The sequence below is a fragment of the Limulus polyphemus genome, unplaced genomic scaffold (assembly GCF_000517525.1).
Source record: "Limulus polyphemus unplaced genomic scaffold, Limulus_polyphemus-2.1.2 Scaffold189, whole genome shotgun sequence".
Taxonomy (NCBI): Eukaryota; Metazoa; Arthropoda; class Merostomata; order Xiphosura; family Limulidae; genus Limulus; species Limulus polyphemus.
Genome location: NW_013665799.1, coordinates 278,012 through 294,165, shown reverse-complemented (window position 1 = coordinate 294,165; position 16,154 = coordinate 278,012). Strand labels below are relative to the sequence as shown.

General features: G+C 33.6%; 1 protein-coding gene across 1 annotated transcript in view; it reads right to left on the bottom strand.

The window, feature by feature from the left end:
• Nucleotides 1-2,265: 2,265 nt before the first annotated feature.
• The window catches only part of LOC106478208 (serine/threonine-protein phosphatase 6 regulatory ankyrin repeat subunit A-like), a 25,123-nt gene continuing 11,234 nt past the window's right edge, over nt 2,266-16,154 (bottom strand). The window contains exons 3-5 of the mRNA XM_022381760.1: nt 8,840-9,031; nt 6,116-6,354; nt 2,266-3,961 (exon numbers count right to left, since the gene is read on the bottom strand). Of these exons, the coding sequence (XP_022237468.1) occupies nt 3,404-3,961; nt 6,116-6,354; nt 8,840-9,031 (989 nt within the window). The 3' untranslated portion in view covers nt 2,266-3,403. The remainder of the gene's footprint in view (nt 3,962-6,115; nt 6,355-8,839; nt 9,032-16,154) is intronic.

Below are 16,154 nucleotides of genomic sequence, written 5' to 3'. Positions count from 1 at the left end.
AGTCCACATAATATGATTGAAAACATACTAGTCTAATGCTATTCCCAATGGAGGTGCAAGACTGTGGATTAGGATTTGAATGACTCATCTGCAGCAAAAGGAGCCTGCTAATGAGCAATTTGGGACAGATGGGCTCCCATGGAACCTCTACCAGCCCGATAGTCACCAATGGTTAAGATGACAAGAGGGACATCAGGCAAAAAGAGGACTGAAAGAGATGGGATACTGAGATACTGGAAGAGAATAGGGAGGAGGGTGGGTGAGGTCGAGGGAGAGATGTGGTGGAGTGATATTGGGACAAACACAAGACTAATGAGGAAAGAGAAAACTGGTGGTGAGCATCTTTGGCCCATGATTTGAAGGAATCAGGCACACAACCAAAGACCTCCTGACGGACAAAAGGGGCAAAACAAGGTTTATGGAAGGAGGAAGGTAAACAAACATGAGAAAGTAGGGTATCTCTACCCAAGAGGCCCCAACAACCAAAGTGCCAAGGGAGAAGATAAAGAGCAGAGGAAGTAGAACTGGTAAGAGAAAAGGAAGTTCTGAGCATCCTTTGTAAATTCATCATGGTGGAGCACCTCTGTCATGGGGTGGAGAGAGAAGAGGTAACAAAGAAAAGTAATAAGGAATGCGTGAAGTCCGGAAAGTGGACACTGGACGAGGACATGACTGACAGACAATCTGCCACCCAGACTAGCAAAACAGACTTCAAGGATTGGGTGTCCAGGAAAAGAAAAGAAAGTGACTATAGGCAAGAACTTAGGAACCAATCATTTGTGGAGGATGTGGCATTATATTACACAAACAAAGCAGATTGAGAAATAAATTGCGAGTGGAAAGGTTGTGAAATAGAAAATGGGAAGCATCATAAGTTATGGAGGATTGAGAAAGAACGGTACATAACTGGATAACGAGTTCTTGCAAACTTGAAGAGAACTGAATAAGTTCTTTATAGGGAATGGAGATATCTAAAGCAAATACAGGAGGCGGAAAAAATTGCTCCACTCTTTCCTTCTTAGCATCATTTTCAAAATAATGTGAAGGGAAATGTGTGACAGAGGTGGAAGAAGCATGTCCTGGTTTTCATCATTGACACCACCACATGTTGGACGATGGCTGTAATGTCTTCAACAGACAAGGAACTTTCAGAATTGTTGGTAAATTGGTCACTGAGTTACTTTCACTCACTTATATAGTGAATTCGTATTGATAAGTTGAAAACACAAAATAAAGTAGTTGAAATGAAATATTTTGACAAGTCTCAGCAAAAACAAACACAGTCATTACACAACTGTGCCATGAAAAAGAAATGAGGATTTTTGCACAAGAATTCTGAGGAAGGATTTGCACAAGGTTGTATGTTGCACTCCTAATGGTGGACAGTTCAGCTGATAGTATTCAAGTTTCTCAGGAAGATAGCACAACTTCCTGAGGAAAATAGCTCTCTGTGTATGGAAGTGAATGATCGTATCAGAATTGTATTTGGGATATACAATTCACTAGTGCCATGCACATTTACAACAAAAAAGCATAGTGGGTTTCTATCAAGTAGAAGTAACCTAACATTTGATAGTCGGGTTCCACTGATTAGAAGCAAAATGTTTTTGATAAATAAAATGGCACAATCAAATACCAGGTTTGTAATTTTTGCTTAGTGGACGGTCAAAGTTTTGATTTAATCCAGACAATATCATTATTACTTTGGGTGATATTTCCACTGTTTTAATTCAGACGTTAGCTAGATGATGAACTACATTAAGATCAAGTAACTTTATGGGAGTAGGCCTAGTGTGTTACAGATCACAAAAGTCTAGTGACTTTGCAAAGTATCTAGAAACAACACTAGATTATAAATATGAGAATCAATTTTCTGCTTTCAGTGAGTAGTGAATAAGTATAGTTATTTTTTCTAGTCATTCCCTGAAGTATTTGGATTCATCTTCGTTATTACATATATTCAGTTATTTGGTTCATCAGTCATAAAATTATACGTTTCTTTTTATGTTACTCATAGTTAATTGTGTATGGTATTTCCTGAGAAATATTAAGAAAGAAACAAACAAATTTGTTATCATTACTTGGGCTGGACTGAAGTTACTTTCACCAGATAATTTAACAGAATCTCCCCAATTAAAAAACAACATTATTATTATTATTAATTTGGCTGATGCCTTTATCCAAGGTCTAACATTATAAACAAGAATAATAATAACTATTAGCTCATGATTGTATGGATTCTAGAGAAATAGAAAAACACTAAAGTAAAAATCTCCAATTTTATTGAACAGGTATAAATATACTTTTATTAACAGAGACAGTAAAAGCAAGAAATGTCTTTTTTTCAGATACCCACTGTAATTTGGTACTCTGTCAGTAAAATGATATTGCTTTTGTATATCCTCCTTGGCAGCCAATTTTAGGGAAATCATGCACATTTTTCACAGCAGTCATGCTCAAAATGATCAGAACATACCCTGCCATATTTCATTAATTGACGCTAGTTCCTTTAATTTTATGTCTAAACCTTTCTTCTTGAAAGACCTGTCATAAATGAAATAAACCAATCTCTAACCCTTTTTTGATCATGATAATATATACATAAGCCACATTTTGCCACTAAATTCTCAAAATAATTACTACATCTTCTCACACAAAGTCAAAAAAATTTGTAACAATTTGTAATAGGTTCTAAATTTTGCATTTCTGGAAAAATAAAAATAATTGATTTGCAAATCTTGGTAATTAAATGAACAAATGTGCCTGGAGAATAAAGAGAAGGTTTGCCAGAAACAAATATTTTCCTGTGAAGAAAATCTTAAACACTTTTCACTTTGACCTTGTTATACCTTTAAATACATACAAATAAATTATACTATTACTCATGGTGTGTGCATCTTTTAGAAATGACTTTCAATTTAGTTATTCACTGCTTTTGAACAGCATGCACTTTCGAGCTTTAGTAATGTTTTCTTAAGTTTTATTCAGAATGGGACGTTTGAAAGAATCTCTGAAAAAATCGATAGTAATACCACAGAATTTAACTTCTTTTACTCACTAACATACAAGGGTGCATGTACAAATCCCCCCAAAAAAATCCCTCCCAACCTGAAAACAATTATACTCATCCTTGTACATTTCTACTATTAATATGTTACTGATCGATTTTAATCCACAATCTTAAGTTTTTAAACTACTGTACAACTTCCAATATCAAAGACACTCTGCTGCCTCTAATACTTAATACATTTATAAATATATTGCATACAACACATGAAAATAATGACAACCACTACATTATGGCTCAAACAGTCATGATTTAAGCTGCTTAAGATTACAAAGTCCATCTTGTATAATGAATGGATTTTTCAAACAAATAAATTTGATTAACAATTAAAGAGTATCACAAAAACAAGTTAAGCTTAAGAAATTCTTTGATGGACTGAGGTAGTGGAAGACTGTTGATTGCCCAGTCAGCTCTTCTTTCTAAATACTGTCTGACAACCACACGGCAAAGATCCTTCAGTCTTGGAAACCGAAGAGCTTGTACCATCAAAAATTCTCGCAGAAATGGATCCCAAATCTCACTTAATAAAGAATCATCCTTCATCCATTTTTGATTTCGGAGATCACCCCCTACAGCAATTGCCATACTAACTAGATTCTGTTTTCCATCTTTTGCCATGTGAAACAAAGGAGAAAGTCCTAGTGCATCTGGTGTATTGGGATTACATCCAGCTCGAAGAAGTTTCTCAGCTAAAGCATCCTCTCTTAGAGCAACAGCCAAATGAAGAGGAGACTGTCCTAGAGGTGTCTGAGAGGTAAGATCACAATCATTATGAAGAAGTGCTTCCACTACATAAACATCATTTTCCAAGACTTTTAGATTTTTTGGTTTTTGACTGGCTCCACGAATGGTTGCCAGAAGAGGTGTTTCACCCTGTTTATTTGCTAAGTTCACCTACAGCAGTATAGAAAATACTAATTACAAGAATTAAAAATGGACTTTCACAGTGATAAACTACTCTTGTACTTTGTATATTTATTATTAAACAGAGATTGTAATGACACAGAAAAAAATTAACACAAGTTAGACTTATTTCACTAGTTCCAAGAGTTACACAAAAACATTTGACTGCTTATATATAAATATATATATATATATAAATCAAAAACATTACAAAGAGACTAAAAAATCAAAATTAATTTTTCCATTACCAGTTCTTGTTGTCATTATTAAAAACTCATAATGGATAATGCCTAAAACCATAGCACCCAAACACTTTGGGGATACTCCATCTATCAGACAAGTTCCAGACATTGATGTCAACCTATCCAACAACTAAGGAAAATCAGTTGAGGGTTAGGAGTTGAGTGCTTGAATCCCCATCTCAACTCCTACTGACTTTTGCTGTCTGCAGCCAGTTGTGGGAAGGCAGTTACCCTTAATACTTAGATACATCCTTAAAGTAGAAATAAAGAAGCCTACATTTCTACAATGTAAAACTACAAGGGAGAAGGGTGGAGAATTAAGAACTATTAAGGTAAAGGTTTTAATTCTATTTAACATCATTTTCCAGAGGCATCAAAACCATGGGTGATGTAGCACTCCCCCCCCCTTTTCATATTTGACTTATATAGCAACTGTAAGTTATATCATTATATTAATTTTCTAGATGGCATGCCCCCCAACTCTCCTAAATTGAGCTACCTTATACTTTCAATCTCTCATTATAAAATCTACATTTCTAGCCAATCACCCCACCTTGCAGCTCCTTCCTACGCTACTGTTTTGTAATTATTAAATAAAAAGGTGGAAGTTGAGAGTTTTATAGAAGCAAAGGGTGGTCTATTTCTATTATGAGAATATTTTTGCCTTTTTCGTTTGCATCTCATAAAAGGGTAGGAATTTACTTATATATATATATATATATATTTAAAATTGAAACAAATAAATCAATGGCTTTTTAAAACAACAGTAATCTCATACATCTTATTGTTTCTTTATTATTCAATAGCGAATCTAATTTTACTTTTGTGTATGCACAGCTTTTCAATATTCCTAATTGGTAAACTAGTTAGAAAAATTAATTACTGAAGTATCTGCAGTTCAATCTGTGGGATAAAGTTTTCATTAATTTTGTCTTACTAGGATTACATATACAGATAGATGTTTAAATGCTAGTTCACTGACAAATGAATGTTATTAAATTTTTCAGATCTCCGTGTTATTTATCAGAACAAACAAACATTACAACAAATGACTGACAAACAGAGTTTTGAGTCTAATGATAGAAACAAACTGCATGAACATTTGGCAAAAAAAATCAAGTTATCAACTGTACCCTTTCCTTTTAACTTTGTACAGGATGACACATTTCTAACTTATTGCTGTTTTTTGTATAATCTATCAATATTTAGGTTTTGTCAACAAGAATAAGCAACATGATTAAAAAGTATATAGATTGTAATGCAACATTCTCTCAGTGATGTCAATAATTAATTTTCTCACAGATATAAAAGATAAAGTAGAAGTTATTAAATGTGGGATTTATAAAATTCTTTGTGTCTGTGGTTGAGTTTGCATTGGCCAAACATGCAGAAACTTGAAATTTAGGATCAAGGAACATAGAAATGTAGCAGAAAATATAATGTAAATTAGTTGGCTGTAGCAGAACATGTGACAAGCACATCTTATGTTATAGACTGGTATAATATTAAACTGATAAATCAGATGGAGTTGAAGTGTGAATTAAATATCAGAGAAACAATTTAAACTGTATGAAATAAACATATTGTGCTGAACAAAAAGGTTGGTCCAAGTTTAAAAGAAACAAAGTACTGGACATATGTCTTATAAATACTGAGAATTGAAGTCTAGATGGTGCCAAATGTATGCAAATTATTGTGTATTTATAAAAGTCTTGACCAAACTTCAGCTCTTACTCCTGAAGATGGTAGTGTAACAACACTGGAACGTGTATCTTCTTTTCAAAGCTGGTTCCTGTTTTTAAACAATTATTTATAATGCAATTATTTTAACATTGTACTACTTTTAATTGTGTGTGTGTGTGTGTGTGTGTGTGAATATACATATGAAACCTGTTTTTGTTACCTCAGCACCAGCTGCTAGAAGAACAGATACCAGATCAAGGCTAGTGTGGGGTCCATTGGTGGCATGAAGAAGGGGAGAATTACCCATTGTGTCTTTAATATTGACTTTTGCACCCTGAGCCACAAGGTATTCAACAATACGGGCATTTCCTTGAATGCAAGCACATCCAAGTGGTGTCCGTCCATCATGATCCATTCGTTCAAGGTCACTTCCTGCCTCTACTAACATCTTTACTATTTCTATTCAGAAAGATAATTTTTAGATTATTTTCTGTAGGATATATCAATTCATATCATCTGTTTACAAACAAGGTTATAATATCAACTTCAACATCTATTGTTAGTTCTAAGATTTTTATATTTTCAAGTTAAATCTAAAAACAACAGACCATCCTATTGGCAATTCTTCTATAGTATGCATGAAAGAAAAAAGTTAAAATTACATCATCCAGATATATATGCACTTATAAATACATCTGCATGTACTAAAATGAAATATCATTATCCAGTAAACTGATGTGTAAGTTGGATAAAATACTAAAATGTTTCAAAGCCAGTAAAGCTGGAAATAGTTAGAAATCCAATGTAAAATTCAGATTCTGGTAATTATTTTAAGTTTAAGATTTTTAGGAAAGAATAACAAAACTTATTTTCCATATGGATAAAAAATTTGTGAATAAAAAGAAAAATACAACAAATATTATTAGGCCTACATTTAGAAACATGAAATAATTATCAATGTTTCACAAGTATGTGAGAAGTACAGTGCTACTAAAATTGTTTTGGAAGTATGAAATTTATCCTTGGTAAGTGCCAGAGCTGGATTTGGATGTGGTGCAGCCCTGGGGCACTTAACCTGTGGGAGGCCCCAATTATATTAAGCTAATTTTTGTAACATTTATAGATGCATACACACACACACACACATATATATATATACACACACACAAGCAAAGATACCCATCCCCAGTGACAGGAAAAGTTAAGGTTAATCTAACAAAGGTACCCATCCCAGTGATGGGAAGAGTTTAAATTAATCTATCAATTTAAATTATTTCATGGACTTTAAAAAGGTTAATTGTGTTGCATTCTTGATTTCATTCAGTTTGTTTGTTTGTTATGAATTTCGTGCAAAGCTACACAAGGGCTATCTGTGCTAGCCGTCCCTAATTTAGCAGTGTAAGATTAGAGGGAAGGCAGCTAATCATCAACACCCACCGCCAACTCTTGGGCTACTCTTTTACCAATGAATAGTGGGATAGACCATCACATTATAATGCCCCCATGGCTGAAAGGGCGAGCATGTTTGGTTTGACAGGGAATTGAACCTGCGACCCGCAGATTGTGAGTCGAGTGCCCTAACCAACTGGCCATGTCGGGTCAATTTCACTCAGAGCCAAAGATCTGAGCTACTTATACTGCCCACTGTTAAAAGTAATTGTTGAGCATTTCAGTTATGCTAAGAGCTACTCAACAATGACATATGGTAAACCTACATTTTTATTAATTAAGTTACATCACATTTTGAAATGTGAATGATAGTGGGATTAATTCCTAACAATTTTGTGTAGAATATTCTGCTTCTAAAATAAAATTTGGCATCAACATTCTCCCATCATTTCAAAAGTGAATGTTGAGCTTTGTCTGCATGAGCAGCTTTGCAAATGCAGCACAGGAAGTGACTGCCATAAATGGGAGACAGGTAAACAGCATAGTTTGCAATATATATATATATTAAAATAATAAACACAATGTTTAGTACTGAATTTATTACAATTGAAAACATAATAACAGTTCAAATATTACATAATTTCCCTAATTAATTAGATTATTTGTTTACTGACTGTGATTGCTGTGAATTCTGATATAATCCCATCATATTTAGTGCTTGTTGGATATCTACTTCAGTTGAGAGAATGGTCAAAAATTTAAAAGTCTTTGCTACCCCATAGTAGAAGAACATTCTTGATAAGCTTCATTTTTGAGAAAGACCTTTGGCACACACTTGTCAGTCAACTACCATAAATAACAATTGATGTTGTCAGTGTTCTGTTTTCATTCAAATTGTATAAAATATAAAAAGATTAATTTAAAAATAATTTCATGTGACTTGCTATCATTCTTTAAAGAATTATTGTTCAGGGTAAGCTATCTTAACACGTTGGCTGTCATGTGCCCCTGCTGTTCATCACAACTGAATTTTAGTTATGGACTATGCGAAACACCAACGGGTCACATGCAATTATATTTCAAAGCCATATTTCTTTTGTGGCATATGAGTTTGGAAGAGTGTGACTGCTCCTCAGCACCTTTTGAATGTTTAATTTTATTTATATTTGATTTATTATGTGACAGTCAATGCATTACTTAAAAAAGAAATATTTGTGAATTTATTATAACAAATAATTTGAATTTTATAGGAGATCCCCAATGTGGGTGGCCCTGGGGCACGTGCCCATTGTTCATCTGGTACTGGGAAGTGCAAATAGCAAAACAGGCTTAGCTTACATAACTATGTTGTACACTGAACTATAATCAAAAGGCATTTATATAATGGTAAAGGGCTTTATTTTGTCAGAAAATTATTATTAAAAATTATTAGAAAATCCATACTGAAATGACTGTACAATATGCTGTACAATTTTAGGCTACGACACAATATTCTGCTTTAATTATATAAAATAAAATGACTTTTCAGGTTTAATACATAAAATAAATGCCTCACCTAATGAAGGTTGTTGAGCAGCAAGATGAAGAGCTGTATGTCCATAATTTGTGACTGCTTTAACATTAGCTCGATTCTTCAACAGCAGATCTACCATACAAATACGTCCATGTGAGGCAGCAATGTGAAGGGGGGTTTGACCAGTTGGGTCATACTGATTAATGCTGCAACCCCATTTTAACAGCAATTGGACTGAAACAAAACAAGATTAAATGTATGAAGACACTGGTTTCACTAAACACATAAATGTTTCCATAGACAATTACTGGTAAAATAATTTTCTTTCATCACTCAGAAGAATTATGTCTAAATAGTCTTAACTGCTAAATACTTTACACTATAACATTAAGTGATAATGTATCACAAGATTAAGAAAAACAATAATGATGTTCTAAAAGCAAAAGAAAACTCTATTTCTTTCTAAAGCACAGTAATACATTCCATGTAGAGTTAAGGCTTGGTAAAAGACTATTCATCAACACATTTTGGAATGATCATTTGGAATCTTTATCAATGAATATTACATAAACAGTAGTTATAATCTTCAATGATTTGCACTTTTCAACCATTACTGTTCAAGTTTTAACTGGTTTGCTGCTTACTTAACTATTATCTGTTCAAAAAAATGTTCTACAGTCTTATAACTAAAATGAATTCAAATATAACAGTATAAGGAGGTTATAGTTATAACTGATTCTTTGGTATGGCATGTGGATAGGATAAAATAATTATATTATGCTCTCCAGGAACAGGGGTGGAGGATACAACTAACAGAGTAAGTGATATAGTAAAAGATGCTAGCAGTAATGCAGTCTTTGTTGTGCACATAAAGGCTAATGATGTAAGAAAAAGTAGGTCAGAGGAGCTAATTGAAAAGGTGGAAAATCTTTAAAAATAAATTCTTAAATATTTATAATAGACATGTTCCATACAGAAATAAAACATGGTGTCTCCAAGTAAAAACAAGGTTGGCTTACAAAAGGTGTACTGGATGAAATAAAAAAAAAACATCATAAATTCAGGAAATTTAAATTGACTGCTGTGGTGAGAAATTTCGAGGATTATAGAATATCAAGAGAGTTGGTCAAACTCTACATTAGGAAATTGAAAATGCCAAAGAAAAAAAGACTGGCTGAAAATACAAAAATTGACAGTAAGAATTTTTTAATACATTAAGGGTAAGCAAAATGTTAATATCGGAGAAGAGCCTTCGAAGGATGCTAAAACAAAGGCTCATTTCTGATGATTATGAGATGACTGAATTACTAAATTCTACTTATTCTTCACTTTCACTGTTGAATGTTTAAGCTATGTTCCTCATCCTGAACAGTTGCTAGGTGGTATCATTATAGAAAAAGATGATCACATTAAATCTGAGTTTGTTAAGAAACAATTGAGAAGTTTACAGAATGATAAGTCTCCTGGGTCAGATAACATTTTCCCCCAAGGGTTTTGAAGGAGGTTAACAACTGGATATGTGAACCACTTGCTACTATTTTTTGTGTGTCCTTCAATAATGGATAGGTACCAGAAGACTGGACATTGCCTAATGTTACTCTTCTTTTCAAGTGAGGTGATAAAAATTATCTACATAATTATATGCATATTAGTCTAACATTAGTGGAAGGAAAAGTTTTAGAAAGTCAGATACAAGATGCTTTGTAAAGTCATTTAAAAGTTTAAAATTTTGTTGGATAGTCTGCATGGTTTCACTAGGGGGGAATCTTGCCTCACTAATCAATCTTTTGTCATTCTTTGAAGAGTTTGCTGTCTATGTAGATGAGGGTAATTGTGTGGATTTACTGTTGCTGTATTTTCAGAAATTATTCAACAAACATTTAAGAAACTTTTGAAAATTATTATCTCTATCATAATGTATGGAGGGTAAGTTGGCTCAATGGATAGAAAAGTGGATGGATAGAAGAAAGTAGGATCTGTTGCAAAGGAAGTTCAATCAAACTGGATTAAAGTCACAAGTCATGTCCCTCAGGATTTATTGTTAGGACCTTTTCTGTTTTGGATTTACATTAACGACAAACAAAGAAATGATGAATAGATTATTTAAATTTGTTGGTGACATTAAAGTATTGGGTATTGTTGGCTGTGAGGAGAACACTACTCTTTACAAAAGGATTTAGGTTATTTGTTGAGTTGAGGGAATAAATGAGAGATGTCTTTTAATTATAACATGCAAAGAAAAAACTTTTCAAATAAGGAAGCAAATAGAAGGATGGCTAATATCAATCCTTCAAAAATAATGCAAACAAGATAGTAGGGATGCCATTTGCATCATCCTTACATAATAGCACAGGCACACAGCATAGTAGAATGTTAACAGACAAAAACAGGATAAATTAAACTCAATTGTTATTGAATAGTTATATATATTGCTGTATATTAATTTTTGCCTGTGCTATTATGTAGGAATGATGCAAATGTCATTCCTACTATCATGTTTGCATTGTTTTTGAAGGACTGATATTAGCCAACCCTACATTTACTTCCTTTTTTGAAAATTTTCTTTACTTATTTTTTTTTTAATTCAGTGTTTCAATAGACATAGAAAGGTTGTATTTACAATCAAGTTCTATGTACAATGAGGTTCCAACTGTAATATTTATTGTTTATCTATTATCGGCTGGTAATTCCTGTTTCACCCTGTACTTAAGCTTTTTAAGAAACGACAAAGTTCTGTAAAAAAGCTAACTTGAAGGGGTAATGATAACATCATTTACACTAGAATTATGATTTCTTTTTTAATTACTACTAGAATAATACTTGTTTGTTTTTTTGTTTCTGAATTTCGCGCAAAGCTACACGAGGTCTATCTGCACTAGCCGTCCCTAAGTTAGCAGTGTAAGACTAGAGGGAAGACAGCTAGTCATCACCACCCTCTGCCATCTCTTGGGCTACTCTTTTACCAACGAATAGTGGGATTGACCGTCACATTATAACGCCCCCACGGCTGAAAGGTCAAGAATGTATGGTGTGATGGGGATTCAAGCCCGCGACCCTCAGATTGCGAGTCGAGTGCCTTAACCACCTGGCCATGCCAAGCACCAGATAATACTTATAAAACCAGATACTCCGTTTCAAACATGTCCCCTCAGGGAAATTGGTTGACACCATTGTTTTGGTTTTCAGGTTAACATGTAATAAAAAAGAAACAGAAGAAAGAAGAGCAAGAAATTCAAACTTTTTGCTATGATATTTACAGACATTCCCATAACTTGTTTCTCAGTAATTATGTAAATATTGTTATGAAAGGAAATACTGTATAGTATTTTTAAGTTCTAATGAGGAGATATTTAAAAATAGCATTTTGATGAACAATCCAAGCCATCCCTACATAAACAGTGTTACCACCTGCCTGATCAGTCTCTTAAGCCACCCAAGCACTGTTGCTAGTGATAGGACAAACAGAATTTTAGTACATATCTACAGAAATATTTAGCACAAGTCTAACGAGGATATACTTTCATTGGACAGGTTACCAGTTAGGCCTCATATAAAGTATTGTGTTTAGTCTTGGGCTCCTTATCTTAGGAAGGAGTCACTGAATTGTAATAAAGAATTCAGAAGAAGGTTACTAGGATGATACTTGGGATGGAAAGGTGTGTCAAACAGGTTAAGAGATTTGAGATTATTTTATTTTGAAAAAAGAAGAGTGATGGAGGATCTGACAGAGTTGTTTCAGACTGTTGAGGGAATTGATAGTGTCAATATATCACCTTTATTAATACTTAATGGTAAAAATGGTAGTACTAGGGACAAAAAAGATATATTTTAGCTTGGTAGGAGTAATAATTAGATATACAAATGAATAGAATATACACATAATGGGGTGATACTTGAAATGCTGTTGTTCTTAATTATCACTGATATTTTATGTCTTTCTGTGATACATATATCTGATAAGCTACTACTACCAAATGTACACATGGCTTGTCTCCTTTTCATGTACATGTAAAGGACGTGATCACAAGTATTCTAATATTCAAGAGATGAGCATAAACTCACTTTATGTATGTGATGTCATTATTCCTGAAAAGTACAAGATGTGGGGGAGAGGGAAGGAAAGCACTGATCCAGAAGCCAGTGCTATTGAAAATATAAACTACTATTTGTGAGTCTGTGAGTGTGTCTGCATATAATTGAAAAACCACAGGACTGATTGTCACCAAACCTGGCATATACCCTTAGGGCCTTCCCAAAGAGTGGCACACCCTTGCTCTCCCACCACAGACCAGATTTCTTGTTTGCAGCTGTGATGACATAGAATACTCGTCTGAGTTATGAGTAGGTGGGTGGAAATATATTTCAGAGGTAAGTTCCTTTCTGAAATTAATTTTAGTCATAAAAATGTAAAGTTCAAACCAGGTAGACTTACTTCTGAACTACTGTAAGCCAGAACATCCACACTGAGATGGAAGAGGGAGAGTGTCTTAATAAAAGACAACTACATCACCAGATTCTGAACTCTAGAACAGGAAAAGTAACATACCTCCCTAGACCACATTACCAGTGACAGGTTATGGACTGGATTCATCTGGAAGAATTAAGTGGAGAGGATTAGTCTGTACAGAAACTGATTAAAAGTGTAGACACTCAGTATGAAAAGCATTCTTCTCATAACAGTACATGAAGATGTAAAGTATACAGCATGACTGTCAACAAGAAAGTCAGGCCTATAGTGGAAGAACGGAGAACTTTAAGGACATTCATAACCAAAAGTCATATGGTTGTTGACAGAGTGAGAGTGACTCAACAAGCAAAGGCTTTTAGTATTTCAGAAATAAATCTATCTGATTTGAATTAGATGTAATACAATGCAAGAAACAAAAAAATAAATATAATGGTTCCACACTTCTGTTCTAATCACGTACTTCAAAGGAAATATGGTTACACTACCATCTTTTTTCATACTTAATGGTGAGAATATAAGTTTTTTCAGGGTAGGAGTTATCTTCAGCTGAAACAATTTTATTTTTCTAAAATAAGTATGTATAAAAGGAACTGACAAACACTTCAAAATTCAAATCAACACCCAGAATATAAAAAGCCTTCACAAGCTATGTTCAATGTCAAAGAGAAAGCTGTCCTAAGAATAAAAGGAACAAGATACTTCAGCAGAAAAAAAAAGTAGAGGAAACAGACTGAGCAGATCATAAAAAAGAGCTAAAAAATATCTGGCATCAAATTATCTAATGAAAGAGCCTAGAGTTATGTAATGCTTGTAAAAACAATGACTTCCAGCTCTCCAAGTATTGAAACTGACCATTAACAATGACAAATATTGCAAGAATGGATATTTTGTCTTTAGTGTTTCTTAAAAAGCAATTGTGAATAACAAAATTAAGTTTACATCAAATTATAAGGTTAGCATGAAATTTCTTTTAAATGTTATCTGGATACAGTCATCAAATGTTTAGGTGTCAGGGAAAATTACTGGGTGCCAAAAATTTTCTTAAATAAAAAAAAATAGCAGTTAATTATCCATTTGCTGCTATGTTTTTTTTTCTCTTCAAAAACATTAGCATTTACAGTAAATGCCCAACATTACCATAGCTAACTTCATACCTACTACAGAAACTTTTATAAGCACTGTTACATGCATTACCATATCCACTTCTACCACTAGTGCAACAGCCAGGAGCAGTTCAATTCCCTAAATCAATATGCACACATAAATAAAATGCTGAAATAGAATTACCTTTGTTTGAATCAGGTGAAAAGAAAATCTGTAAAACATTGATAAAATTTCTTCACCCTTACAGTTTTTGAGGGCTTCCTTTTCTTTTCTTACCTTTTTTTACACGTATATATTTTGCTAGGTTGGAAAGAGATATGCACAAACTGTCAATTCCTTACATATGCTAATAAGCAAGATATAAATTATGTTTCAATACATATAGGTCCTCCACCTGACTTTCATATCTATCTTTGGCTGGGGTAAGTTATTTAACTTGACACTGGCCTTTAAATTGCATTAACTTTCTGTATATGCCCAAAATGGATTCAAATTCTGGTTAGACATCACTTTGTTAGACAAACTGATAGAAATTAGTAAAATGTTCAACAAGTTAATAGGCAATATAAACAACAGAACATAATACAAAAAATAGGAAATTTTTATTCATGTTCAGAGTACACTCCCTTCTATACTAGATGGAAGCTACAATGCTGTTTTATCTAGTACAAGATGATCATTGAAAAACAGCACAAAAAATAAATATAACACTCACTTAAATTCATAAATATAATTTTACAAATTTTGTGAGCTTTCAAACTGTGTTCTTTAGAAGAAAGCATCAACAATTTGTTTATAACATAACATGTTTTGTTGACTTGGGTCAGAAATCACTTCAAATGATTATGTTCCATGTTCTACTGTATTCCAAAACATAGTTACATGTATGTACATATCAAGGTCAAATCTTTCTCATACCAAGATGGCATACAGGACCTGGTGCTGAACTCTGGTTTAATTGGCACAAGTGGATAAGAATGTTAACACATTACCACTGGAAGGGATGACAGTCCAAACAGGTTAACCCCCAGCTAACAGCTGGTTAGAGTGAAAAAATTAAAGTAAAGGACACAACAGCATGACACAGGCCAGCCTCTAACTCGCAACCGTCCATCTACAAGTCTAAAAAGCAAAGACCCCATATATGTTTATATAGTCAAACACAACACGTGGAAGTATGCATACCACACACACACATATACATAATAATAGCTAATAAGTTTTGTTAAACACCAAGTAAAAGGTCTTTCAATGATTCACTCTCATACCTTTACTACAATAATAGTATAAAAAGTGTATCAAAAATACATTACAGAAAGTTAACATTTTCTTACACATCAGCATGGAAAGGAAGGGTGTGATAGGAGGTAAGTACTTATCAGAAATACATTTTCAGTGTAAGAAAATATTAACTTTCAATATACTAAGCAGAAAGCAACTGCCTAGATATAACTGGTATGCTCAGAGACAAAACCAAAGCACATATGCATAAGAAAGAAATGAACCTGACATGGGCAGAAAAAAAAACGGATGTGCACAAGCTTAATTTGTTCTGAGAGGTGCAATCCGCAGTAAAAAATGTTGCAAGTTCAAATTGTCCTCCATCATACAAACTAGACCAGAAAACAGCCGTCTCCCATAGGTGAAGAGCCACTCTATGAAACAAAAACTTGATGCGAACTTGACATCCACATGAGGAGAAATGGCAAGTCAAGGGACAATTTGCCAAAATGTAACAATGGAGAAAAACATCTAGCCAACCTCAACTGGACAGATGAGGTTTTA